The 27,499-nt window shown below is 40.5% G+C and overlaps 2 protein-coding genes across 2 annotated transcripts; one reads left to right on the forward strand and one right to left on the reverse strand.

The window, feature by feature from the left end:
• Positions 1 to 21,880: 21,880 nt before the first annotated feature.
• On the reverse strand, positions 21,881 to 24,234 carry LOC147452019 (uncharacterized). Its single transcript, XM_086518865.1, has 3 exons — positions 24,087 to 24,234; positions 22,287 to 22,417; positions 21,881 to 22,171 (listed from the first exon to the last, which is right to left on the reverse strand). The coding sequence occupies exons 1-3, from the start codon at positions 24,187 to 24,189 to the stop codon at positions 22,112 to 22,114; spliced, it is 294 nt and encodes a 97-aa protein (XP_086374991.1). The 5' UTR covers positions 24,190 to 24,234; the 3' UTR covers positions 21,881 to 22,111.
• Positions 24,235 to 25,158: 924 nt separating this feature from the next.
• On the forward strand, positions 25,159 to 26,864 carry LOC147452020 (uncharacterized). Its single transcript, XM_086519196.1, has 4 exons — positions 25,159 to 25,314; positions 25,413 to 25,547; positions 26,095 to 26,264; positions 26,393 to 26,864. Exons 1-4 carry the CDS (start codon positions 25,159 to 25,161, stop codon positions 26,862 to 26,864), a joined length of 933 nt encoding a protein of 310 aa, XP_086375322.1.
• The last annotated feature ends 635 nt before the right edge of the window (positions 26,865 to 27,499 follow it).

Raw genomic sequence — 27,499 nt, forward strand, 5'->3', positions numbered from 1 at the left:
AGATATTCAGTTTGCACTCTCACAGGTTAGCAAATCTATGCATAGACCAGGGTCTAAGCATTGGCAGGCTATCAAGAGGATTTTTTGCTACCTTAGTGGCACTTTACATATTGGCTTGTTTTACTCCCAAGGGGGGATCATTGCTACCAGACTTACATGCCTTTTCGAACTCAGATTGGGCTGGTTGTTTTGACACACGAGTGTCCACAAGTGGTTTTTGTTTCATGCTTGGCAATTCATGTATATCATGGTTGGGCAGTCTTCACAGCTATGGTTGAGTGTGTATGGCTCAAATGCCTTCTGGCTGATTTGGGTGTTGGACAAGACACTGCCAACACTATCTACACTGACAGTCAGAGCGCATTGGCAGTTGTGAGGAACCCAATTTTTCATGCTCGCACAAAGCACATTGAGGTGCATTACCACTATGTCAGGGAGAGGCTCTCAGTAGGAGAGATCATCTTGACTTATGTGCCAACACAGGACAAACTTGCAGATATTTTCACAAAGTCATTGTCTTGTGAGAAGCTCGAAGCTTTCCACAAAGCTTTGGGCTTACTCCCCTTTGTGGACTGATCATGTCCTCAGGTCATGGCACTTCCCTTTACTCATGTGCCGGCTCTCGTCCACCGCATCACTCTAGGGGGATTTGTTACCATATACATGTGGTAGTGATGTGTGTGAACACACTAGGACCGCCGGGGCATTTTTTCCTCTTTAGGAGGTTTTTCCCCCCATGCAGTGTATATACGCCCATCACTCTAGGGCTATCTATCTTTCCATTGCACACTAAGTAACACACTCTCTATTGTGTGCCTTGAGCTTCCTTCGTCTTCTCCAAGCTGTGTGCGTTTCTCTGCAACCCTAATTCCAACAACATCCAAATAGGTGTGTCTTTGTTCAACCAAGATAGAAGCTTTGTTTCAGTCAAAGAGACTGAGTCAAATTCTTGTATGGGTATTTTCATGACATCTCGATAAGTGTGATCTTTTAGATTAACCCTTCTCATTGATCCCACTTGCTTCAAGTACAGATAATTGTTTCCCCAATCCTGGATGAGTTGTACTTGTCACATGAAAGGTCTCCAAAGATGATTTCATAATTGAGTTTCTTTCCAAATTCCACTATGGCAAAAGTGTGTTGATATTCAATCCCGCAGGAATTAACTATCACTTTTCAAGCAATCCTAAGGGTCTTTTGATGTGTCCATCAGTCAATTGCAATTTCATTCAAGTTTGTCTAATGACTGGTTGTCCCCAGGATTTCCATACTTCTTTTGTCACTATGGCTATGCCGGCCCCACTATCCAGTATTGCCATGGTTTCTATATCATTATTTGTGTTTCCTTCTTCCCCTTCATTGTATTCTCTGACTTTGTTCATTGGAACAGATTGAATTTCTTTGTTATCCAATTCATGTTTCAATTGTCCCAAATTTTTTGCGTTTAGCCCCGTTATCCCCACCTTCTCTAGATTTTTTTGTAGATCATTCCATAAATATGGTCTAATTTTAACATTTCTCCTAAGATAAGAGTGCATGAATGGGTGTAGACATGATTGAATGAATGTTGTCTACCTCTAGGGTATATTCCGCTCTCTTTATCTGAGTGGTTTTACACACTATGGATTCATCCTCGTTATCTCCCAAGTACGAGGGTAATGTTTTCAAAGTCAATGTTTTTGACATTCCTGAAGCTTCAGAGCCGCAATCCCCATACAAGGATCGTACATCCATGTCCATATCAGGAGGTAGATTGTCTAACCAAACTTCCTCTATAGGAGCTGACTTCAGAGTTGGGCTCCCATCATTAATCTCTCTAACTTTCTTCCATAATTGTCCTGGCCAATCTTCTTCTAGAAAGGAATTCCGTCTAAGGCATCTTTACTGTCTGGCACCATAAGTTCTGGATCTTTTGTTTCAAGGTGGGTTTCTACCACCTCTTCTGATTTCTCTTTATTGGCTCCTACCACAAGCTCTTCAAGTTTTTCCACTCTCTCGAACTTTGGTTTTTGTTTTTCAGCATCTCTCGAGTAATTCTTACCAAATTTTCATAAGCTTTAAGCTTAACTGCTTCCATGTCTAGAGAAAGATAGTTTTTCCATTTGTTTTCCAGGTTTTGGCCTGCTTTAAGTCCCGCTTGGTAAGCTTCCAAGGATGCATTAATTGGCTCAAAAATTTTGTCTACCGAAATTGATCCTCCAGATTTCAAGTGGTTTCCTTGATTTCACTTTCAGTTTCTTTCATTTTTTTCCTGAAATACTTCCTTTGCTTTCTCCTCGATTTCAGCCCTTTGGTTCTGTTTTCTCATTTCATACATTTTGCTTCTTTTGGTCTTTTGAGAGGAAATTTTTGTATTCTCAGAATCATTAGAGGAGTTATGTTTCTTTTTCTTAGCCTGGGCTCTGGTGATTACCTTGATTGGAACAATCGATTCACTCTCAGACAAGCTACTAGGTATCACTTGGACTACATTCACAATTGTTTTACCCCTGTCTAAAGGAATTTTTGGACAATCTTTAGGAAGGTGTCCTCCCTTTTTGCAACATTATATGCAATAAGTGTTGGAATTAGGGTTGCAGAGAAACACACACAGCTTGGAGAAGACGAAGGAAGCTCAAGGCACACAATAGAGAGTGTGTTACTTAGTGTGAAATGGAAAGATAGATAGCCCTAGAGTGATGGGCGTATATACAATGCACGTGGAAAAAAAACCTCCTAAAGAGGGAAAAAATGCCCCGGCGGTCCTAGTGTGTTCACACACATCACTACCACATGTATATGGTAACAAATCCCCCCTGGAGTGATGCGGTGAACGAGAGCTGGCACATGAGTAAAGGGAAGTGCCATGCCCTGAGGACAAGATCAGTCCACAAAGGGGAGTAAGCCCAAAGCTTTGCGGAAAGCTTCAAGCTTCTCACGAGACAAAGCCTTTGTGAAAAGATCTGCAAGGTTGTCCTGTGTTGGCACATAAGCCAAGCTGATCTCTCTTGTTGAGAGCCTCTCCCTGACATAGTGGTAATGCACCTCAATGTGCTTTGTGCGAGCATGAAAAACTGGGTTCCTCGCAACTGCCAATGCGCTCTGACTATCAGTGTAGATAGTGTTGGAAGTGTCCTATCCAACACCCAAGTCATCCATAAGGCGTCTGAGCCATACACACTCAACCGTAGCTGTGAAGACTGCCCTGTACTCAGCCTCACAACTCGAAGTGGCCATAGTAGGTTGCTTCTTGCTCAACCATGATATACATGAACTGCCAAGCATGAAACAAAAACCACTTGTGGACACTCGCGTGTCAAAACAACCAGCCCAATCTGAGTCCGAAAAAGCATGTAAGTCTGGCGGCAATGATCCCCCCTTGGGATAAAACAAGCCAAGATGTAAAGTGCCACTAAGGTAGCGGAAAATCCTCTTGACAGCCTGCCAATGCTTAGACCCTGGGCTATGCATAAATCTGCTGACCTGCGAGACTGCAAACTGAATATCTGGCCTCGTGTTGCATACATAAATGAGGCAGCCAACAGCAGTTTGGTAAAGAGTGACATCAGCAGGATCGCCAGCATCATGTAGACTCAACTTCAAACCTGTTTCCATGGGAGTGGCAATAGGTTTGCAATCCTCAAGTCCAAACTTACATAGCAATGTCTCTATGTAACTTTTCTGACACAAGGCAATACCACCATCACACTGTTTAAACTGTATACCCAAGAAATGATGCAACAGCCCCAAATCTTTCATCTTGAAAGTAGCATTCAAATCAGCCTTAAATTCAGCAATATGTCTCTCATTTGGTCCAGTGATCAGCAAATCATCAACATAAAGAACCACAATGAGAAATACATCATCCTCACGCTTTACATACAATGTGCTTTCTGTTGGACTGTTACGAAAGCCTCGTTTAACCAAATGAGTGTCAGCTTTCTCATACCAAGCACGAGGAGATTGCTTCAACCCATACAAAGCCTTCTTACATTTGCACACTTTGTCCTCTTGTCCTTTTATGACAAAACCGCGAGGATGCGTTACATAAACTTCCTCAAATATGTCACCATTCAAGAAAGCAGTAACAATGTCTGATTGATGTACATCCCAACCAAAATGAGTTGCCAATGCACATAGAAAACGCACAGTAGTCATACGACAAGTGGGAGCAAAAGTCTCTTCATAATCTATGCCTTTTTGTTGTGCATAACCTTTTGCAACAAGTCGAGCCTTATGGCGATCGATCTCACCATCCGGCTTGCGTTTCAACTTGTAAACCCACATCGTACCAATGGCCTTTTTGCCAGGAGGCAAATCACATAAAGTCCATGTGTCATTCTCTATAAGTGCATCATATTCTGATTTCATGGCAGCAATCCAATTTTCTGAATTCTGTGCTTCATCAAAAGATAGAGGCTCCTCAACATCATGTAAACTAGACACAGCCAAAGCATAACAATCTGATGCATAAGATGCATGGCGAGAGCCTGAACGAGTACGACTAGATAAAGGTGCATCCAATTTACTGTCACGCAAAGTGTGCACCAGCCATTTTGGCATACCTCTAGCCTGCTCATTTTCAGCCGTTTCCTCATCAAGTACATCATGTACATCTGCATCAGTAATAGGTTGTTCTAAAACATTTTCAGAAACCCCCATAGGCTGTACATTTGCCTCATTGGAACTTACATTCGTATTTCCACCACTGAAAAGAGGCAACAAAGTGTCATAAATGTCCTGTGAGCTTACATTACTGTCTCTAGTACATGACAGCAAGGGCTAAACAGAGTCTTCCACAAACACTACATCCCGTGAAACCAGAATACGTTTTCTTTGCGGATGATACAACTTGTAACCTTTGCTTTCAGCACTATAACCAGCAAAAATACATTTGACAGCCTTATCATCCAATTTTCTGCGCTGCACTTGTGGCACCAAAGCATATGCCAAACAACCAAAAACACGCATGTGCTCAATAGAAGGTTTTCTATCATGCCATGCTTCATATGGAGTAATAGACTGCAAAGCTTTTGTAGGACACCTGTTAAGTACATAAGTGGCACACATGATGGCCTCAAGCCAAAAAGAATGCGGCAAAGCTTGACTTTTGACCATACATCGTGCCATTTCCGTTAGTGACCTGTTTTTCCTCTCAGCAACACCATTTTGCTGAGGTGTATAAGGCACTGTACATTGGTGTTTTATCCCACGACTAGCCAGAAATGCATTAAATTCATGAGACATATACTCCCCCCCTCGATCGGAACGGAGGGTGCCCATAGTACATTTTGAGACATTTTCAGCCATAGCCAAAAATTGTTTGAAGCACATAAAAACTTCGGACTTCGCTTTAAGCGGAAATACCCATGCATGCCTGGAGTAATCATCAATGAAAGTCACGAAGTACAGGTAATTGCCCAAGGACGGAGTTTGCATGGGCCCACAAACATCACTATGCACAAGCTGCAACCTGCATGTGGCCCTAACTGAACCATCCTTTGGAAACTTAGAACGCTGCATTTTACCCAGAATACAGCCTTCACAAACATGTTTGACAGGTGCTTCAAGAGGCGGCAAAGAAGCAACCATATCAGATTTCTGCAAACGCAGCAAACTGGCAAAATTCAGATGACCAAAACGTGCATGCCAAAGTTTTGCATCTGAAATAGCCCTTGAATCTGCAACAGCATTTGCAAAATTTTGTCCACACTTGTCATACAAAGTGAGCTTATACAGCCCACGGCACAAAAGCCCAGATGCAACAATTTCATCACCAAAACTGAGATCATGAACTGTACATCTGTCATCCACAAATTTGACTACAAGTCCAAGTCTAGCAAGTGCGGATACAGACAAGAGATTCTTCTTGATCCCAGGTACATAAAGTGCATCAACAAGTGTGAAGGAACTGCCATTAGCAGCAATGAACACAATCTTTCCAACTCCCTGAACTGGATAAGAGGCGTTGTTGGCACAAGTGACTGAATTCCCAAGAGGGACAGACTCGAGAGAGGTAAACAATTCACGATGTGAGGTAATGTGCTTTGTAGCACCACTGTCGAAATACCACACATGTGAATCTGCAGCAACTGACAAGCATGCATCATGGACAGCAGGATTGTAAGTGCACTCTGCGCTAAAAGCCCATTCTGCATCAACATCAGCATCACAATCTCCTTTCACAGAAGACTCAACAATGGCTGCATTTGTAGTGGAACCAGCATTTGCAGTGGAACCACACTCTTTCTTCTTAGCCTCTTTGGCCTTCAACTTAGGACACGACTTGATCAAGTGATCATTGGCTTTACAATAATGGCAACGCATCTTCTTTTTGCCCTTATCACCAGAATTGCCAGACGAAGTGCTGCCAGCAGAAGCATTAGGAACAGAATTTTTGCCACTCGCAGCAGAACCATAAGAAGTGGCTGCATTATTGTTACCACCCTTTCTTTGAGAAGCAATAAAATCCTGTTCAACTGCACGCTGCCTAGTCCTGTTTTTTCTAGAAAGTGACTCTTGCAACAGCAATGTGCATAATGCATCAAACTTGACAACTTCAGGATTTCCTTGGGTCATCAGTCTCCAAGTACTAGCAAAAGTCTGGTAGGAATCTGGTAAGGCATCAAGAACAGTCTGCACAAGGGAACTGTCCGAAATGACTTCACCTGCAGAAATGAGTTGCTCATTGATATCCTTGACACTAGCAAGGAAAGTGTCCATATCATCTTCCTCATGCATAATCTTCGACTCTAGCTCTTTACGCAGCAAAGCAATTTTAGCTTCATTGCGGCTTGCATAAAGCCCTGCTAGAATATCCCAAGCTTGTTTTGCAGATTTTGCTGAACGGATGTGAGGAATAATGGTGCTCTTCACAGACAACGCAATCAATGCATGAGCCTGCGCATCCTTAACATCCCAACTAGCTTGTTCTGCCGTAGGCAATACAACTCTAACAGCTGCAATCCTTGCAGCAAGACCTGCAACATCCTCAATATCGCCTACATCTTCAGAACCAGGACGTACATCAATGCCCTGCACAATGTTCCAGACACCTTTTGACACAAGAACATGTTGCATCATATAAGCCCACATAGGGTAGTTGTCACCATCCAACCTGTCCTCAGCAGCAAACATCTTGAACACATCTGTGTTGTTGTTGTCAGCCATGGTAAATGCTGCACTTGATGTGAAAACTGCCCGAAAATAGGAGAAATGGAGCGGGAACAACTTGTGCTATATAGCACAAACCGTAGAAGACTATAAGGCACCTGTTATGCAGAAAACGGCACTGACAGAAAATTTGCACAAAATGACGAAATAGCCTGTGCAATTATGCCTGTAGTGGAAACGGAGGCCGAAATGAGCCCAAATCAAAACCTGCGAACGCTCGCCAAAGCTCACTGTAATTGGAGAAAGTGAGCAGGCGTGTGCTGGAGCAGCTGGCGACTAAGCCCGGGAGGACGTGACCTGCTCTGATACCAATTGTTGGAATTAGGGTTGCAGAGAAACACACACAGCTTGGAGAAGACGAAGGAAGCTCAAGGCACACAATAGAGAGTGTGTTACTTAGTGTGCAATGGAAAGATAGATAGCCCTAGAGTGATGGGCGTATATACAATGCACGGGGGAAAAAAACCTCCTAAAGAGGGAAAAAATGCCCCGGCGGTCCTAGTGTGTTCACACACATCACTACCACATGTATATGGTAACAATAAGCTTCAATTGGCTTAAGGTTCTTGTTAGGCTCTGGGCATTCATTTTTCCAATGATCATCTGCACCACAATTATGAAGGTTTCTCATTCTTGGCTTAATCATGGGTCTTACCATCGAAGGTCTAACACCTTGATTAGCTACATAATACATCGGTGCCAACTCTCGTGTAGTATAAGTCATAGGTTCTTCTATTGGTGGTGGATGTGGATTATACCAATCTCCTTCTACCATTACGGTAGATGGACTAGGCTCAACATAGAGTGTAACAGGTACTAGTGCTTGTTCATCTATGACTCCTTCTGAATGCATGTACTTTATAGGTATTGCATTATGTCCAGGATATGGAGGTTGTTGACCCAACACGGGTTGAGGCCTTTCCATACCCATCGGTTGTCTTTGAGCTAGGGGACACATGGAGGTTGTTGACCCAACAGGGTTGAGGCCTTTCCATACCCATTGGTGGTCTTTGAGCTGGGGCCATATTAGGCTGATATTTGTACATAGGTTGTCCCTCTGCCCTCATAGGCACATATTGAATATTTTCATCATACTTCAACCGGTAGTAGCACTCATTGGTCTCATGGTTGGTCCATTTACCCTCGATTGCACACCATTTTTGTGGCCTAATTGGTTGTCCTTGATGAGGTATCCCTTGCCCTGGTACCCTCATAGGTTCTTTTTGCATGTTATTCATCATGTCATTCATCCTTTTGAGCATGTCTTCTATGGCTAAAAGCGGTGTTGCAGCACTGTTTCCACTTGTGTTGGTTTGGTGGATGCTGTTTTCTTGCTTTGGTTATCCTTAGGGACATCATCTTCATTGAAAATATCACAATTGTCTCCTAAGTCAATAGCATCTGACACACACAAGTATCTCTAGCTCTAGGCATCTTGCAATGTATTGTTTCATTCTAGTTGCACAATTCCTAACAGACTCACCTTGTTTCTATTTGAAGCTATAGATTTGAGCTATCGTATTATGTTTGATCCCCGATTTGGAACATGCAGCTACAAATCCTTGACCTAATGTATTTAAGTCCATGATTGACCTTGGTGGCATGTTTTGGAACCATGTCAACACTTTTCCTTCTAATGCCATTCCAAATCCCTTGAATTTAGTATGGAAATCAAATATGCGTTCTGCTCTTAGCACTTGCTTAAATCTTGCTAAGTGGTCATATGGATCCCCAAATCCACTGTATTTTTTGACCCATTTTTGAAAATCAGTTGGTTTGACATATCTATTTGGTTCAACTCCCGATCTCCTGGTAGTTGGTCATGTTCCGAGTCCTTCAAACCAGTCTGTTGGAAATAGTGACTCATGTAGCCCCGGATTGGCTTTAGTGTCACCCGGTTTTCTTCGTGATGAGGTGGTTTCTGGTTTCTTAACGTTACTCTCAAAAGATCTCTCGCGGAGTTCATCTCTTGGAATAGTTTCTGGTCCTTGGCCCAATATCTAATCCCTTATGGAGTACCCTTGGTATTTGGTCTATTTCACCTCCTCAAGAGTCATCACAACAAATTTATTGTTATAACAATCCCCAAAACAGGTAGGTTGGTAGATTTGGTGATCCCTTGTCTTTTATTTTGAAGATATAAATGATCTTCATGGGCGTTAGCTGTCCTGATTTGGCATGAGAAGTCCATAGAAGATCTTTGACGTTTCTATCCTCCCAACAATAGACTCCAATCCTAGGATTATCTGTGCTAAGCCGTTTCAGAGGCTTCAAATCAACTTGATCGTATCCCTCAAATTCTAAAGTTGGTGGTCCTTCTTTTGCTGCCATATTTGGAATTATGGTATTTACTTCTAACCCCCATTTGCCTATCATGTCAGGGTTTTCAACTTGAAAATACTGAGTTCCGTTTTTATCCATGTACATTTTTCCTTATTTATTTGCCCTGATTTCCTCTTCAAAGTCTATGTCATGGTCATCAATGCGAATGGCATACTCTTCATTAGGATCCAGATAAACCTGAGCTCCATGGCAATTAGTCTTATAAAAAGAGAGTATGTGCTTATATTGCACTCTCGTTCCGGTTTCTGAATGAGTTGAATAGGAAGACATTTCAGATGTTGTTTCAAAAAACGTGTTTGAGACTTCTTCAAGGATAGTGTGCAAGTGATTGCCTTGATTCACACTTTCTTCAGTGGATACTCTACTAGCGGTCTCTCCAAATATGCCTTGATTTGCTAGTATACGACCAGTAAGGTTCATATAGACTTGTGAAGCCCTGGATAGAGTACTTACTATCGGATTGACATGTTTGCAACTTCTGTCAAGCTTTCAATTCCTTGTCTGCAACCCGATTCCTGTATCAGTTTTAATCAAGTTAGCTGTTCTTTCACAAAGACTGTATAATTTTTGCTAACTATTGTGACTGATCTATGTGTAGCACTTCAATTTGAGCCAAGTGACTCAGCAATTGAGACTTTCAGATTCTAGTTTTACAAAAAGCCAAAGGACTAATCTCCAACCAGCAAACTGAGTGAAATGTACTAATGTGGATCCGATTGAACCCAAAATTTCTCGGTGGCCTTGTATTATGTTGATCTAACAATGTACAAGTTCAAAAGTCAAAAAGTCTGTCTCTGTGTACTAGTAGTAAATAATCACGATTATTTACTTTTCTCAGTTTTTGACACTTTTTGGCTTGACTTGCCAAGTATGCAACTTGTTAAGGTCTCTGGATAAGTTTCACTAAGTTTGGATAAAATTTGTTCAAGTTATCAAACTGTTTCGTGTCCACAGACTCAGTTTTCAAGAATCTGGCTCAAGTCTTACTTTTGTGATACCAAAATTGATTTATGTGGTCTACTTGGTATGCTTGACCTTGTGGTATACTCAAATGTGCAAGAAAATCAAATTTGGTAGCAGCTGTAAATAATCACGATGATTTACTTTTGCTATTTTTGTGCACTTTTTTGCAACAATTTTGACATAGATCTGTTAAATAGCTCACCTAAAGCTCCCTAGCCAAGTTTCATCAAGTTTGGATATTTTTTTGTTCAAATGGTCATCAGTTTGTATCTGCAGACTAACTTTGCAAATTTGGCCACAATTTTCTATCCAATGATCCAAATCTTGCCAAATTTGATTTGTGGACTTAATATAACATGATAAAACTAGTGGTATACTAACTTGGTCAAAAAAGTTGAAAAATGAGACAGAAGTAAATAATCGCAATTATTTACTACTGACAAATTTTTGCATCTTTTTGGTCAATTGAGCATGTACACTTGTTCATCACATCAATATAAGCCTATAAGTCAAGTTTCACTTGGTTTGAACAAAGGTTTCCCAATTTTCACTAAAGTTCTCGAAAGTCAGTACAGAATTCAGTTTTTACCCATTTTTTGGTAAGTTTAGTGATCCAAATTCTATGGGCCTTTACAAAAGTTGTTTGTACACATCCATAGAGTCTCTGGTATTAACCTTGGTTAGTGTTGAGTTGAAAGTAAATAATCATGATTATTTACTTTAGACCTAAAATAAACACTTTTTTTGAACTTTTTCACTTGACAGTCTTTTCATGAGCTATTTTAAGCCTCTGAGTCAATTCAAAACTTAATTTGGCCTAAAATGTCAAGACAAAGTAAATAATTTGAGTTTTTGCAAACTCTTGAAATTTTCACCTCAATGCGTCCATGAGCTTACCCACTGGTTCATACAACTTTTAAAGCATACTCCCCATTCAGATTGAGTGGTTGACAATCTTTTGGTGCTATTTCTAGCTATAGACATGAAATTCTGCAACTTCACATAAACATCTCACAATTGATTCTTTGGGAGCGAGCAATGTTCTAAAATCCACCTCGGATTCTACTTACCCTACTCCTAGGTTTTACTGCAATGGGATTGTGGAAAGTGTCCACAAACACTCATTTTCTTGTTTTTTAATGTTTTTATGAGTCTTGATCTTAAGACTTGTCTCGTCTCTTAATCATTCTCAAAATACTAATCTAATCTTACAATCCTACAATCCTAAAGGTACTTAGCAAGTACACTTACTTCCAAGCTACCTATACACAACAAAAGACGACAATCTTAAGCTATGTGGTTTAAAAAGAAAGTTTTGACTCTAGGAGATCCTAGAGTAAAAAAGAAAGCTATGTGGTTTAAAAAGAAAGTTTTGACTCTAGGAGATCCTAGAGGAAGTTAAAGGATAACTTCACAAGACGCTCGTGTTTTTCCCTAGTCTAGGTCTCTTCGATCACTGGCAGCGGCGCCAAATGTGGGACAGGTGTCTAACCTCACTCCTATCTTATTGCAGACATAGCGAGAACCACAAATATAATTGTCAATCCATGGGACGAAGCTGATTCAAAACTAATAATCTGGGAGCTCTAACTAAAGACAGATTTATACCATCTGGAAGCTTGTAGCCTCGCGGCTCATCAATTACAATCTTTATCCAGAAAGTAGGAGTTAGAATATTCCCGATTCATCAAAATAATAAATGTTTTTACAATGAAAGCTTCAAAAAATGGTATTAACCACTACCTTGTCAAGAGGGGCTTCGCAGGGAAGGTCTCCTTGCATTGAGCATAAGGCAATTAGAGAGAAGACCTGGTCCAGACATTGAGGCTGCAAAAGAATGACTCAAAAATGCAAGGTTGAAAAACAAGGACTACTTTGATAAGCGACATTGGCGTAGGAGTAAAGCAATTGACAAAGGTGACTGCGTTTTAGTGTATGATAGTAGCCTCGATAACCAGCACACAATCATGTGTAAGTTCTCAAAAAGATGGTTTGGATTGTATGTTGTAAAGCATGTGCATGATATTGCTCCGTACAACTTGTATGAACTAGATGGTACAGAACTAAAGATTCCCATTTTAGGAAAAAGGATCAAAGTGTTTAAGAGAAGAGAACACAGTGATCCAGAAGATATTGAGGAGGAGGAAGAGCAAAACACAGGTGAAGATCAAAGTGAAGATGAAGTGTTGGAAGCTATCAATGAAGATGAAATCATGGAAGATCTACAAGAGGACTGATCTTGCAAAGATAAAATGTGGCATAACTCCTTCATATAGTTTTTGGAGTTCTCCCACAAACTCTCACAACAAAAAGCCCGGTGCTCCTGGCAAGACCGCAAACTTATCGACAATTAGTAATGAAAAAAAACATTTTGGGTTAACAAAAACCCTATCCTTTGGTGTGCTACCCTAAAAAGATAGCATAAAAAACAACATATCAAGAGGGATTGAGCAGTACAAGAGCTTCAAGAACACTATAAGCACCCCATGGTTACTCACACGTGTCTCACACACCAATATGTCAATTCTTAGCTACGGAAATTGATGCCTAGACCTAGGAAAAAGAAAGATACATGCTAAATTAGGCTACATGCTCATTTTTAAGGGAGTCTCCACACTCAAGGCCAAAATTCCGATGCCATTGTACTAGGATTTTTAATTTCATGACATTGGTATAGAAGTAAAAGCATCAATAGCAAAGTGTTGATATCATAGTCAATGGTGATTCTAATATGAATGCTACAGATCTCCAATTACTGACAAAGATACCAACATTATCTAATGAAAAAATTTGGGGGTGTCAAAGCTTGCACCCAATCAAACATGGTAAAAAGTGAGACTTTCCCTCAAAAAAATTCATGGAAGAACACCAACATAACTTCAAAACATACAAAGAAAGAGAGATTTGGCCAAAACTTGTATTTCATTGCCTTCAAATTATACAATACATTAAGTATGCCATAACAAAGTAGAAAAGTATATCAATATAATAATGAATTCTCAATTACAAAGTAGGATGTGTGTGTCGTCGTCAATAATTACATATATGCTTAGGTACAAAAAAATTATATGTAAGCATGCTAGTGCACTACTCAGGTAACAAAAACTCCTCCCATTGTACGTGGGATTCAAATGGGTACTCTAAATCAAAGTTTGAATAACTTATTGATTCAGCTTTGCATCGCAACTTCTTGATCAATGGATGGAGACCTTTCTTTGCATCATATCTGCGGATAATCTTAGTGAGGTTGAAATATAAAATTGGTATTAAAAAAAAAAACAAGCAATTACAATTTGACAAGTCTTCAACTATCAAAGTAATTTAGAAGCACTTACAAAATCCTTCTCAAATGTCACCCAACTATCACTACCAAGGTGATATGAACTCCTTGTCTCCACTTGCACCCTCACATCATTTCTCTCTATTTGCTTTGCATTATTCAAGGTTGTTGCATAATTTCGCTTTGACGGGCCTCCAATCTTATTTATCAAGCCAAGCACGCATCCCCCATTTGTTCTTGAGCACTTCACGAAGATCCAAGCACTTGTCCTTGTAGTACTTGTGCATCCTCATGATCATCCATTTATTAAAGAAGCAATCCTCTACAATGGGTTGAGAGAACCTACGGTGAAAGAGAAATATGACACAATCTATCAACTCACCATCAATCTCCTTCCATTTCTACATGTTGTGGTGGAAAAAGAGATGGAAGAAAAGCTGGTGTATGCTCACAAAGAGAAGTATTCCTTTCTCATTCATGCATACATGTTTGGAGGACTAGTCTATGCTATAATAAATCCCCTACTACTGATCATGGAGAAAGAGAAATGTGCCCTCGGGGGTGCTGACAAGGAAATCATGTGGTGTGTGAAGCAAGGGGTATCACGTGGTGCAAAACAAGGGTGTAAAACAGGGTATCCTCTGATAAAGCAAGGGGTATCAACTTGAGTGCCAAGCGGTAAGGAGTGTATGACGGTAGGGAAAAACTTGGAGTGGATGGAAAAGCTATGGGAGTGGTAAGGGACGAGGGTAAAGGGTCTCTATGGCTAAGGTGGAACCGTCAATGTGGCCACCTCCACAATATCCAACCCACCACCATTAGAGAATTGTAGCCACAAGGGACCATGTGGGCATTGACACGTTATCAATTGTGATAACTCAAATGTTTGCAAGGATGTGGAATGTGATGGGAATGCTTAGTGTGATGAGATATGTCCTAGTCCAAGGATGGGTGCCATGATATAGTATGCCCTTTGGCAAGGTGTTGTAGATGCATACCAAGTTGACATGTCCTCATCGCTATCAGTCTACCATGTGTGTATCTAAGGAAAAACTACAAGAAAGTTAAGAAGCAAGAAGAAAGTGCAAGAAAGCTAGCTAGCATGTATAATGAACAAGTAAACATTGAGCAAACAACTTCACCCATATTGCCCCCAACTACAAAGCCATGTTCTTCACTAAAAGAGGAAACCATACTCACACTTACATGCTTGAGACTATCCCCTTGTCGGAGATACGCACTATCACAGCCATTCGACTTACCTCCCATTTCCTTCGATGCAAGACAGGGTGTTGGGGCAATGGAGAAGAGTCAAAATCGACTGTGCACATTATTCTCACTGCAAGTTTGAGAGTTTGAGTACCACACACTACTAGAGTGCTCAACTTTTGGTCACATCTGAACTTGCTTCTCTCATATTTTCAGCCATGACTTAGACCTACACACTTTTCCACCAGCCACAGTGTGGTCTTTCCAATGCAACTCTCATCACCACAATTTTGGAGCATCGAGAGTCACTCATCAGCCATACACATACTATATCACATGTAACTTTGGTTCCATAGGTCATATTTGACCTCCGAGGAGGAAGATAATAAAATCTCTCTCTCTCTCTCTCTCTCTCTCTCTCTCTCCTCGCTCTCTCTCCTCGCTCTCTCTATCCCTTTCTAGTGTAATATCTTTATCCCCCCCCTCTCTCCCTATGCCCTCCAACCCACTCTCTCTCTCCTCCCACCCACTCTCTCTCTATCTCTCACTAGTGTACTCTCTCTCTCTCTCTCTCTCTCTCTCTCTCTCTCTCTCTCTCTCTCTCTGCCCCATGATCCACAAGGCAAGTCATGTGGACTATCTTGCAAACGACGCCATTGACATGGCATGCCAAAGGAGCAATCACATGGAATGTGCATCATGGTGCATTCATGTAGACAATGCATGATGTGCAATCCATAGGGCTACCCCCATGGACTACGGATCATTCGCATTCAATGGGGTTAGTCCATGTGGGCTAGCCTTTGGTGGTCATCGATCAAATGACTGTTAGGGGGAGACCTTCCTCCCCTTTTCTTGCTTTCTATCTCATGCACACACTTGCACTCTCACTCTCAAAAGGCACTCTCTCACTCACTCTCTCTCTCTCTCTCTCTCTCTCTCTCTCTCTCTCTCTCTCTCTCTCTCAAGTGGCTCTCCCTATCATTCTCACATTCTAAGGCCCCCTTCCATTTCCCTCTTTCCCTCCCTTCCACCCTCCCTCCCATTACCCTCTTTCCTACCCTCCCTTCTCTCATTCCTAAATGTTATGAGAAGAATTATAATCAGCTATGCTAGTTTAGTTTGTGTATTGGGGTTAAAACTAGTGGCTACAAGACATGTGTTGCATGTGGCTCAAGGTTGTGCACTCATTGATCACCAAGGCTAAGGAAGCAAATTTATGAAGGTCATCAAGCACATCTTCCAAAGAACCATGAGATAAGAGAGGGTTTCTTGGGAAAGGAGCCGATAAGTATGTCCACTTGAGAGTGGTTGGAGAAAAGGAGAGGGATGATGAGTACCTTCCGTCAGGGATGAATAGGTTCGCAATATGGTCGATTTACCCTATTGGATAAGATTAAGATCAACCACTTGCGAGATCGGATGCATATATTCAAGGTTGTGGGAAGCTTATCATGGGATCATCTCATTTTGGAAAGAAGGATACACTTGGTGCCAAATTGGACTTGAGGGCTATTGGCCATATGGAGTGCTACTAGCCACAAACAGTTGGTTTCTAGTCAATAAAACTAAAAGTTCTTTGGTCTTGATTTCTTCCCAAGAACACAAGGTGAAAGAGATTATACGATCCATGCAAATGCTCATAGGTGTAATGCAAACCACTTAGGACAGTGTTCATGAAGGAAGGGACGCTAACTAGTTTGAAGTCACATGATTGGCATAAGATGTATCAAGTTTTCATGTGAATACTATAGCTGGTTTTATGTGTATTAATCTTAAAATGAACTTGTTTTGTAGTTTATTGTGCCATTGTTTATAAAAGGTTATTTGCCTTCAAGTGTTTAGGCCACAATTTACAAGCTTGTGACATTGGTTCATTGGATCTCCCAACAAGAGATCGACATTTCCTCCATACCCTTTGCAAAGCAAAACGTTGTGGAGGTTATTTGCATGTTTGAAACACACTTCCCAATCACCATGCTTACCATTTGAGTGCATCTTCTAGTGCAGATAGTTGACTAGGTGGAAATAGCGGGACCATCTGTCAAAGGGATTTGTGTATCAAAGGATGCATCCAAAGGGAAGCGGGGAAATTAATGAGAGTAATTTTGAGAAATGACTTTGTGAGCATAGCGGGTGAACATAATTAAAGAAGCAACATAATCATAGCAATTAGTTAACTGGCATAAACAATACATTTTGCAAGAGAGAGAATTTAGAGAACATGACAACAATTGAGGACCGGATTTATGTGGAGCCGCGGTCCCCCTCTCCAATAGGCATCATTAAGAGATACTTGTTACAATACAATATTTGTGTTCGTTGTGACCTAGCTGATGCAATGAAGATGGAAAGCTTCATGCATCACAAGCATAACATAAACTTGAAGAAAGCTTTAACTATCCCAAGCCTCAATCCCAAGACCTCAAACACCTTCGAAGGTGGAGAGAGCTAGCAGGGAATGAGGGTAGGGAAGAGGAAGAAGAAACATTTCTTAGGAGAAAGAATTAGTTCCTCACTTATCATAACTCTTCTTCCTGGCATACATAATAGCATAGTAATGAAGAAGAAGGAGATGGAAAGCTTAAGCATTGAAGCATGGCGGATTTGCACTCCATAGCCAAGAGTGTTGGTGTAGGCTCTCAACCTCTACTTGCTTGGAGAAGGAGAGGGAGCTCTTGCACTTTGCATAGCACACAATGAGAGTGTTTGTGAGTGTGTGTGGGTGAGTATACCCCCTAAGCAACCCCCTAGCTTGCTTGGGTCGACCCCCCCTTGTAGCTCATGCTTGAAGCTCATTGGACCCCTCCAGGCCTAGCCAATCACAAGCAGGAGGCATTACAAGTAGCAAGGGTAGCCTTGGGACAAGTGTCCCCCTTTCCCCTTTGAGAGAGAGGACTTGATAAATGAAAAATCAATTAATTAAATCTCCTAAATTATCATTGGACCCCTTGGGTGGCCAACCAATAGGCTTCAGGCACACCATGAGGGCAACATGAGGAGGAACTTGACAAGTGTCCCTTTTGCTTTCTTTGTACCATGCATGCCTTGTGTGAGTGTGTGGGTGTTCTCTCTCATCCCCCCTCTTGTAGGGCTCGCCCCTTACTTGTAGGGATTGAATCTTGACCTTTGACACCTCAAGCCCCTCATGCATAGGCCCAGTTCCCACCACAAGCTTGGCCCTTAAGCACTTTAAGCTTGGGTTGGGTTCTCACCTCGAGTGCAACCCTAGCATCTCAAGCATGTCAAGCACCTCTAGCATCTCAATCATCAAGCACCTCAAGCATCTCAAGCATCTCAATCATCAAGAACCTCAAGCACCTCATTCATCAAGCATGACAAGCACCTCATTCATCAAGCAGGACAAGCAGGACAAGCACCTCGAGCTGGGTCGGGTTCCCGCCTCAAGCTCAGCCCTAGCTTACCTAAGGTCAAAGACTTTTACACACATTATTGGAGGTCTTCAATGAAGCTAACACTAAGGTCTTATGCTCCATTGGTTAGCCTTGCTCTTTGATAGACCAACTCTCATTTGGGCCCCTTTACCATTGGCCCCGTGTGGAGATAGATCTATAAGCACATGTCTATATCTTAACCCTTGTTCCCGTTTATTCTCCCGCATTAAGCGATCAGTTTAATATGAGAAAATCATTTAGGTTCGTTAGATATTAGATATTAGATTTTATGACATTACCTCTCTCTTGAAATCATAGTCGTCCTCAACTATGAGGTAGAAGAGATAAAGACTTAGTCATTTGTCAATTTTGGTAGAGGATCCCTTTTTACCCTACGACATCTTTCCAAGATGGATGACTAATCCATTTGGTGCTTGGGAGACATAGCTGCTGCAAGCATGTCTGCTCTTTAGTCCATTTCAGATCGGACATGGACAAGCGGACATGGACAACAGAGAATACCCCTTGCTTCTTATTCAATGCTTTCACATTGCCATATTTCTTTGGTTTTGATTGCATGGCCACCATACCATGAATACTATATCTATGCCTAAGACTCATTTATATGGTTAGTTGCCCCACATGATGTGCTTGCTATGAGTTTGCTTTTACTTGTGTAGACTACCTTAATATCCTTGATTAGGTTGTTGGGTGTTGACCCATTACTATAGGCTCTAATCTGATTCTTACATACATATTTCAAGCTAGCAGCTCTATTTACTTCATCTAAACCTAGGTCTTTTGCCCCTTCTCATCTAGATCAAGGATGGGTCTAATCCTCTGCACGTTAGACATACCATGATCTTGCCTTGGATTACTATTGCCATTATTCTTGTTGTTGGAGTCTTTTTTCTTCATGTTTCTTATGTTCCTACCAATACTATATGATACACATTCACTCTTCTACATACAAACAAGTTGCTTAAATATAAATACTTCTCACAAAAAGTACCTTGACTATTCTTAATCATTAGCTGTATATTGGTTGCTTGATGAGTGTACAATTGCCTCATCTACACATTTTGTTATTCCATGAAAAGCGTCAAGTTTTTTATCTGTTTAGGTACTCGAGGTTATCAATTCCATGCATCTTGGCCATTAATTCAGCAAACGAATTACAAACTAGTTTGTCCAAGATAATCTCGACCCTATCTTCTAGTATGGTATCTACTTTACAATGGTAGATATTCTAGCTCATATATCGTAGGTACCATGTCTTCTCCTGATGAGTTCCATCTGGAAGAAGGTTCCCTCTATCTCGGTGTGACTCTATCTACTAACATGGCACGCACATTTCAATGGTAATTCTGCTGGTTCATCTATAGTGGGTGTAGCATCTATGTCTCCTTCTAATGGATGCTATCTTTTTTCCTATTACTGCATTATTTTCTTCTACAAAAGGTCATATGCAGGAAGTCTTTCCCTTCTTTCTTATCCACTAGGGATACAAAATACACAATGTTGTATATTTTCACTTTGTAGTCATTTTTGTTCTATTAATATGATTTACCTAGTGCCCTTTTAACTGAGGGACATACATAACTTCTCAGGTTAAGTTGAATAAATAACCCTTTTTGGAATTAGGTATCGTCTACTTCACTTGTTGCATTACAATATCACCTTCACTTGTTGGCCTTCTTGCATATCAATCCCCTCATGGTATCAGTTTTTCCAAGAGTAGCCTAGTGCCTAGTTGTAAACATGATGCACTCACATGGGATATTATCCACTTGACATAAGACATCCATCTATGCACATGATTATTCATATGTTCCACTTGCATTTCAGTTCTCAGTTCTCAATCAAATGATTACTTATGTGGTCCACTTGACATAGAAATTCAAGGGTGTTACCTTTAATTGATACCCTTTTCCACATGTTTCTTTACATGATGGAAATCTTGTGCCTCATATTTCATTGGTAGTCTCTGAATACCAGAGTGCCGCATATTTTGCCTTCTCCTTGGGTGTTATGGTATACTCATTTGACTGTATCTGTCTTGTACTATATATTTTAGTAGATAAGATAAAGTTAATTCAAAATAGTTAACATAACTAAATCAAAATCACCCAATTTACTCACTTTAAACAAACACATCATGTTAATGTAAGTTGCAAAAAAATAAATAAATGACAGAGGTAAGTTGGACTCTAATCCTAAATAGGGATACTCTCTTGTGATATAATGTTGACAGCTTCTACCTAGAATCAAACCTTTTTCTTAAGGAATAGCTAACTTGGTTTATGATAAATATCTCATTGTTGGTACATTTACTCACTCTAAACTGAACATTGATATAATTTGCAGTATTTTCTCTAGCAGAGTTAATTGTGACTTTCCATACCTTATGTAATGACAAGCTTATACCTAAAATGATCTTAAATCTAGTTGAATCTATCATACATTATAAGGACTTTTGCTGGTTCAATTAAAAACTTGAACATATACACCGGTTTACTTCTAGATTGTCCAATTCCACATTAGTTTCTCATACTTGCTCTAATTCAAATACTTCAAAAGAAATGACACCTTAAAATATGCTCATGATAAAATATATTTACCTTGCAACACTTTCATTTTCCTAGGACTGGTAGATTGGTGACATCAGTAACAGATGGGGGTGTCATCGACACCTATCTTCCAACATTAAGGGCTTTACATTGATGGTGGCACACTGGCAGACTCTTGATGGATCTTGGAGCATGGAAGTTTGGTTTTATTGTAGTATTGGTTGTATCTCAGCCTTTCAAAATTTAATTCTATAAGTCATCTTGATCATAATGGAAATTTTCTTCTGATCTCTACCGTTATCTTAAGTTTAGATGGCTTGATTTGGATTGTGTTCTAGGGCTTTCAACTCCTTACACACACACACACACACACACACACACACACACACACACACACACACACACACACACAAAGAAACTCTCTCTCTCTCTCTCTCTCTCTCTCTCTCTCTCTATACTTACACTCTCTTGACCACAACAACTAATCATAATCTGTCTACCTTTTTCGTGAGAGAGTCTACTTACACGCTCTTGACCACAACAACTAATCATAATCTGTCTACCTTTTTCGCGCGCGCGTGAGTGTGTGTGTGTGTGTGTGTGTGTGTGTGTGTGTGAGAGAGAGAGAGAGAGAGAGAGAGAGAGAGAGAGAGAGAGAGAGAGAGAGAGAGAGAGAGAGAGAGAGAGAGAGAGAGAGATTTATGATAGTTATATTCAACATGGAGCAAATAGGTTATGAATCGAATTACATAAAATTATGAGAGTCTGCATGAATGACCATTACTTAAATGTTGTAAAGCTTAATTGAGAAATCTTTATGATGGTTGTGTTCAACATGGAGCAATAGGTTATGAATCGACATTACATAAAATTTTAAGAGCTTTTTGAGAACTAAGATGGCTTATTTGAGAATTAAGATGGCCTTCTAAAGGTATTCAACATGGAGAAAATTAAGGGTTGAAATTTTTTACTTCAAATAGAATAGAAGTATTCATAAAATTCTTGAAACGCTTCCAAGTGAACAAAGACGTTCAAATTTAGGAGGACTAATTTTGATATTGAAGGTCATTGTGATTGATAGTCTCAAAATTATTGTTCTAAGAGATGTGATGGCATCATAGAAAGTATTGTAACAAGTTCTACCCTATAAAAATTGGCCTCATATGAAACATATGGGGAACATCATAACTTAAGGTTAATCAACAACAGTTTTGTGGGGGTCCTTGGTTCCTTGCACGATTTCGAGGAGTTATCGTTATCTGCGAATGCACACAGAATCTATAAGTTTATGGTAAGACTATAAAGGAGCCCAAATGTTTTCAAAGACAAGACCATACTCCACATTTTTGTTATATTTTGTAACATGAAATGTACCATAGAAGATGTTGGAGATGCAACTCCATCAGATTGTGGTGGTGGTGGTAGTGGTGATGTAGCATCATTTGGTGAAACTCCACCAGATTGTGGTGGTTGTCGTGTAGCATCATCTGGTGTTGGTGCAATCTCTGGCATAGAGAAAAGCAATACAATCACTTAGATTTTAAGATAAGGTGGCATATTCCACTTGGGCATAAAAGTATTAAACCAAATCAATAGACCATAGAATCTTTGTTGTTTGTTGAAATTGATTCTACAAAGAGTTTATAACGTAGTGTCCAAAGAAAACTCAATTGCAATGACGAGAAGATTTAGAAATTTTCTCACGTAGAAAAATGGAGTCTTTTCCAGTGTTTTTCATACAATGCATAACATCATGAGCTTCTGCTCGGGAGGCACCGCATACCTAGCTAGGTACGATTGGGGGCAGGGGACCACCGGCCCCCCCATAGGGCCGGCGGTCCCCTGCCCCCAATCGTACCTAGCTAGGTATGCGGTGCCTCCCTCACAGAAGCTCATGATATTGAGCTAAGTCACAATGTGGGAATTATTGTGAGAATTTGTCCAAAACTTCTTGTGAATAGGTAATGGTTGCACTTAAGGGCTCTCCACTTGGACGAGTCAACAAACTTGGACTAACATGGTCCTGGGAGACATCATACAAGCCTTGTCAAAGTAGCCATTTGAAAAAGTAGAGGACAAAAATTTGATGTCAATACTATGCTACCTAGGCTCGCCGGAGCTCCCTCTTACAGACAAGTCTAGGTATGAAGGCCAAGTTTCATATACCATAAACATGTAAATTCTATAACTGTGCTGAAGGATTTGTAGCTTGCCAAGTTAGAAAAGAGAGGATGTAGTTCGCTTGATCATCAAAAACTCTGCCCATACAACCTGGCCTTGGGTGTGAAAAATGTTGTTAAACACAAGTAGAGTCTCGCAACACATTACCGGTGTACAAAGCCCTCAAGCCGCACACAATGCCTACGTATACACTGTACACACAAATCTTGGACAAAGCTCTCAAGCCACACACTCGAGACCACACACAATGCCTACGAATTACACTGTACACACAAGTCTTGGACTAAGTCTCCCAATTGCTCCAAGCAATCACACACCACATGATGGCAACATGTCACATTGTGTTCATTTACACACACAAAGACCACAGCACACATGATGCCAACATGCACACAAAAAGTTTTGGATAAATTCTCACAATAATTCCCACATTGTGACTTACCTCAACATCATGAGCTTCTGTGAGGGAGGCACTGCATACCTAACTAGGTACGATTGGGGGCAGGGGACCGTCGGGGGGGGGGGGGGGGGGGGGGGGGGGGGGGCGGAGGTCCCCTGGCCCCAATCGTACCTGGCTAGGTATGCGGTGCCTCTCGAGCAGAAGCTCAGGATGTTATGCATTGTATGAAAAACACTGAAAAAGACTTTCTTTTCCTACGTGAGAAAATTTCTAAATCTTCTTGTGATGTCACATTGTGTTCATTTACACACACAAAGTTTGACATCGAGATGATGACACGCATACACACAATGCAAGCATGACACATTGTGTTCATTTGCACACACAGAGTTTGACATCGAGATGATCACACGCGCGCACACAATGCGAGCATACATTCATGTAGGCATAGGGGGAGTTAGACATCATTTATACACACAGAATGTCGACATGTGACTTATACACATGGATTTACCCACTTCATTCATTCATTCATACAAACTGAGAGGCCCTTAAAACGGCCATGGCTACGATATTTTGGATGAGAAAATTACCTTGCAAGAGTCGAAAGGCGTGGGAGAAGGTGGGCAGCTGGGTATGCAGCATCAGTATTACTAGTAGAGGCAGCGCCTGCGCCCGTTTACCATAAATACGCATCCTTGCCTGCCTGTGTGTGTGGGGGACTGGGGGTGTGTGTGTGAGAGGGAGAGAGAGAGCTATTGTGTGTATGGCAGAGAGATAATGAGAGCGTGCGTGTGAGCATCGAGCCGTCGGGACTATAGTCTAATACCAGAGCTTGACTGAGTCACCCTACGCTAGTCACATTTATGACTACATTTTGAAGAGTTCAAAGACTCAATTGAAACCTTTCAAGTTTCAAGTCCTCTCATGAATTCACTACTACTTAGCTTGTGCTCACATGGGCAATAGAAGCTTAGTTCTTAGTTTTGCAACTCCGCTTGATGAAGCCTCAGTTACTGTAACTAAGCCTCTTGAAGGTCACTTACAAACACGATTACTCCCAGGTGGAGGTTAGCCACTACGAGGAGGCAAGCCAACTGGAGGTGAAAAGGTATCACTCCTTTCCAAAACTGGCTATCGTCGTTAAATAACAGTGTGCTTGATCAAGGCAACTATGCTATTTTTGGCTTGGTTACAACTCCTAGCTTTGTTTTGCTAAGACTCATTTTCATGGCTATTTGAGCAAAAAAAGAGGCTTAGATATTCTTCATATTATTGAAAAGAAGCCTCGTGTGAACATTGCCTTAAAAGGTTTGGAAGTTCCATAAGTTTGTTTTGCATTGTCCCTCTTTGTTTTGCATTGCATTACCAATCCTTTACAAAATAGTATTGTATACCAAAGGGGAAATATTCCACTGTCTTCAACAAAATGAAGTACTACCAATCCTTTACAAAATAGTATTGCATACCAAAGAAATAAGTTTTCTATAGCACATAAGACATAGGTGTAATCTGGTTTAGAAAAAAAAAAAGGGTACCGCTACAGACAACTCAGTACATTGTGCAGATTTCTGACTAGTTGCAAAAACTTCTAATAATGATGGACTTAACCAGATTGTCATTGAAAACTTGGGTAAGAACAACTTCCATGCTTGGAAGTTTAGAATGACCAACTTCTTAATCGGTAAAGGTTACTGGGAGTACATCGAAGGTGACCTAGAGGATGCAACAAAGTTACATGAGGACAATGCCATTGCAACACAAGTAAAGGCATTTAAGGACTGGAATCAAGGAGCAAGGAAGGTCATGTATTGGCTATCTGTGAGTATACATGATAGCATGATTGGGTATATTCACAATGCCACTTCACCAAAGCAGGCTTGGTACAAGTCAGTATCATATGATACTATTAAACAAAGGCAAGGAAGTTGTACTCGAAGAATGAACTAAATATAGTCAAGAAGGAGAATCGGTATTACACCCTAAAGATCAAAGGCATGTGTGAATCTCTTGCCTCTACTTGTGTTACAATCGAGGATGATGAAAAGTTTGAGGTCTGCTTAGGTGGATTGACGCTTACATAAGTAGTTTAAGACCTCCATCTAGACTAACGAAAGCATTCCTAGTTTTGTATATTTGATCCCTATGCTAATTGTTGAGGAAAAGAACCTTGGTAAAGACTCATTTTCTTCACAAGAAAAATTAGATTTGAGCGAGTTTCTACACGAAAAAAGTTAGAGGTAGAGGACATGGTGCAAGCCAAGGATGAGGCCATGGTCGTGGCAACCAAAATAAACGTGAGCAATAGTAGCAATCAAATGATATACGGGGTACATTGAACACATGTGTACGAGGACAATTCAAAGGCAGAGGGAGTGGCTGCAGAAATTTCAAGAGAAATCATGCAAAAAATGATAACAAGGAATGTTGGGGTTGTGGAGGAATATATCACTTTGAGCGTGACTGTATATCAAGAAATTAGGGTGGTAGAAGGCACCAAAACAATTATGCATCTACTAGCAAAAGTAATGATGATAATGAAAGTTGTTTGTTAAGCAATATGTTATGATTTTTATCTCTACTAATGTGGCCTCATGTAAGGAAGATGTATGGCATGTGGATTCAAGTGTATCGAACCACATGACGAGTTATGGTGAGTGGTTCAAGAAAATGAAAGATCTTAAAAGGTTAGGTTATGTAAAAATAGGGGATGACACAACCCATCCTATCGTTCATGCTGTTCCATTGTCTATGCAGAATGGCAAGGTGAAGTACCTTGCTAATGTATTCCATGTTCCCTAGATTACTAAAAATATGGTTTCTGTTGGCAAAATGGTAGGTTTGCAAATGTGATTTAATTGCGATGTTGTTTTGTTGAAAAATTTGAAAACTTGTACAGGTTGGTTGCTAAAGGCATGAGATCAGGTAGACCATTTACATTGGATGTAAATATGCCTGAAGTCAAATCAGTTATGTTTGCACATGGTGCAGGATTTGTTTCAAATGTAGATATATGGCATAAGAGGAGTGGATATGTGAATGTGCAAAGAATGAAATTGATGCTGTCAAAAGAAATTATCACAAGGCTGCCCAAAATCAAGGTTAAAGACATGCATAAAGTATTTGAGGCCTGTCAGCTTGGAAAGCAAGCAAAGCATGCATCTCCAAAAGATAGACATGCGAGCAAAAAGGTTCTTGAGATTGTGCATTCTAATGTATGGGGTCCTGTGAAGACCACGTCTATGGGTGGCTACAAGTACTTTGTAACATTCATTGATGACCATACAAGGAAAGTGTGGGTCTATTTCCTGAAGGAGAAAATTGAAGTGTTCACTCATTTTCAAAATTTTAGAGTTATGATTGAGAAGTAGACAAGAAAGCATGTAAAGTGTTTGAGGTCAGATGGAGGGGGAGAGTACTTCTCCAATGAGTTCTCAGCTTGTTTGTGCCAGAATGGAACCCAAAGATAGTTTTTACGTAGATACACACCACAACAAAATGGTGTTGCTGAGCGGAAGAATAGGCACATTGTAGAGATTGTGCATGCATTGATGATTGAGAAGAATTTGCCAAATAGTTATTGGGCTGAAGTTGTTTCTAGTGTTTACATTATGAACAGGACTCCTACAACAGTCATACATGATGTAACTCCTAAAGAGAGGTTTGCTGGTCATTATGAATTTTTTGAGCCCAAATGGAGCCTCCTAAGGATTCTTAATTTTAAGGGATTAAGGCTAAAATGGTTGGTCTTAAGGGAGACAATGGCTATGATGACCCCTACTTTTGGCATTGCCACATCAGCCATACCCCCCTAATTTTAGTTATGAGGGGTACTTTTTTCATTCTCTCTCTCTCTCTCGTACTTTTTGATCTTCTTTCTCTAAAAAGTGAATTTTTCTTGTCAGTTTGAAATCTTCCACCTACCTTATTGCCTTTCCACATTAGCAAAACATTCTCGGCTATAGCTGGGTCCCAAAAAGTGGAAATTTTTATTTTTCATTTTTTT

This window comes from Adiantum capillus-veneris, chromosome 8 (assembly GCF_014529385.1).
Source record: "Adiantum capillus-veneris isolate H3 chromosome 8, ASM1452938v2, whole genome shotgun sequence".
Taxonomy (NCBI): domain Eukaryota; kingdom Viridiplantae; phylum Streptophyta; class Polypodiopsida; order Polypodiales; family Pteridaceae; genus Adiantum; species Adiantum capillus-veneris.

What these genes read in the sequence shown, in the direction of transcription:
- LOC147452020 (XM_086519196.1), top strand. Translation starts at nt 25,159, where the DNA reads ATGACCAACTTCTTAATCGGTAAAGGTTACTGGGAGTACATCGAAGGT. An exon ending in AGGATGATGAAAAGTTTGAG is followed by an intron (nt 25,548 to 26,094) that starts GTCTGCTTAGGT and finishes GCCTCATGTAAG; the next exon opens with GAAGATGTATGGCATGTGGA. An exon ending in ATGCAGAATGGCAAGGTGAA is followed by an intron (nt 26,265 to 26,392) that starts GTACCTTGCTAA and finishes AAACTTGTACAG; the next exon opens with GTTGGTTGCTAAAGGCATGA.
- LOC147452019 (XM_086518865.1), bottom strand. Translation starts at nt 24,189, where the DNA reads ATGCGTATTTATGGTAAACGGGCGCAGGCGCTGCCTCTACTAGTAATA. An exon ending in CGCCTTTCGACTCTTGCAAG is followed by an intron (nt 22,418 to 24,086) that starts GTAATTTTCTCA and finishes TCTCTATGCCAG; the next exon opens with AGATTGCACCAACACCAGAT. An exon ending in CATCTCCAACATCTTCTATG is followed by an intron (nt 22,172 to 22,286) that starts GTACATTTCATG and finishes GTGCATTCGCAG; the next exon opens with ATAACGATAACTCCTCGAAA.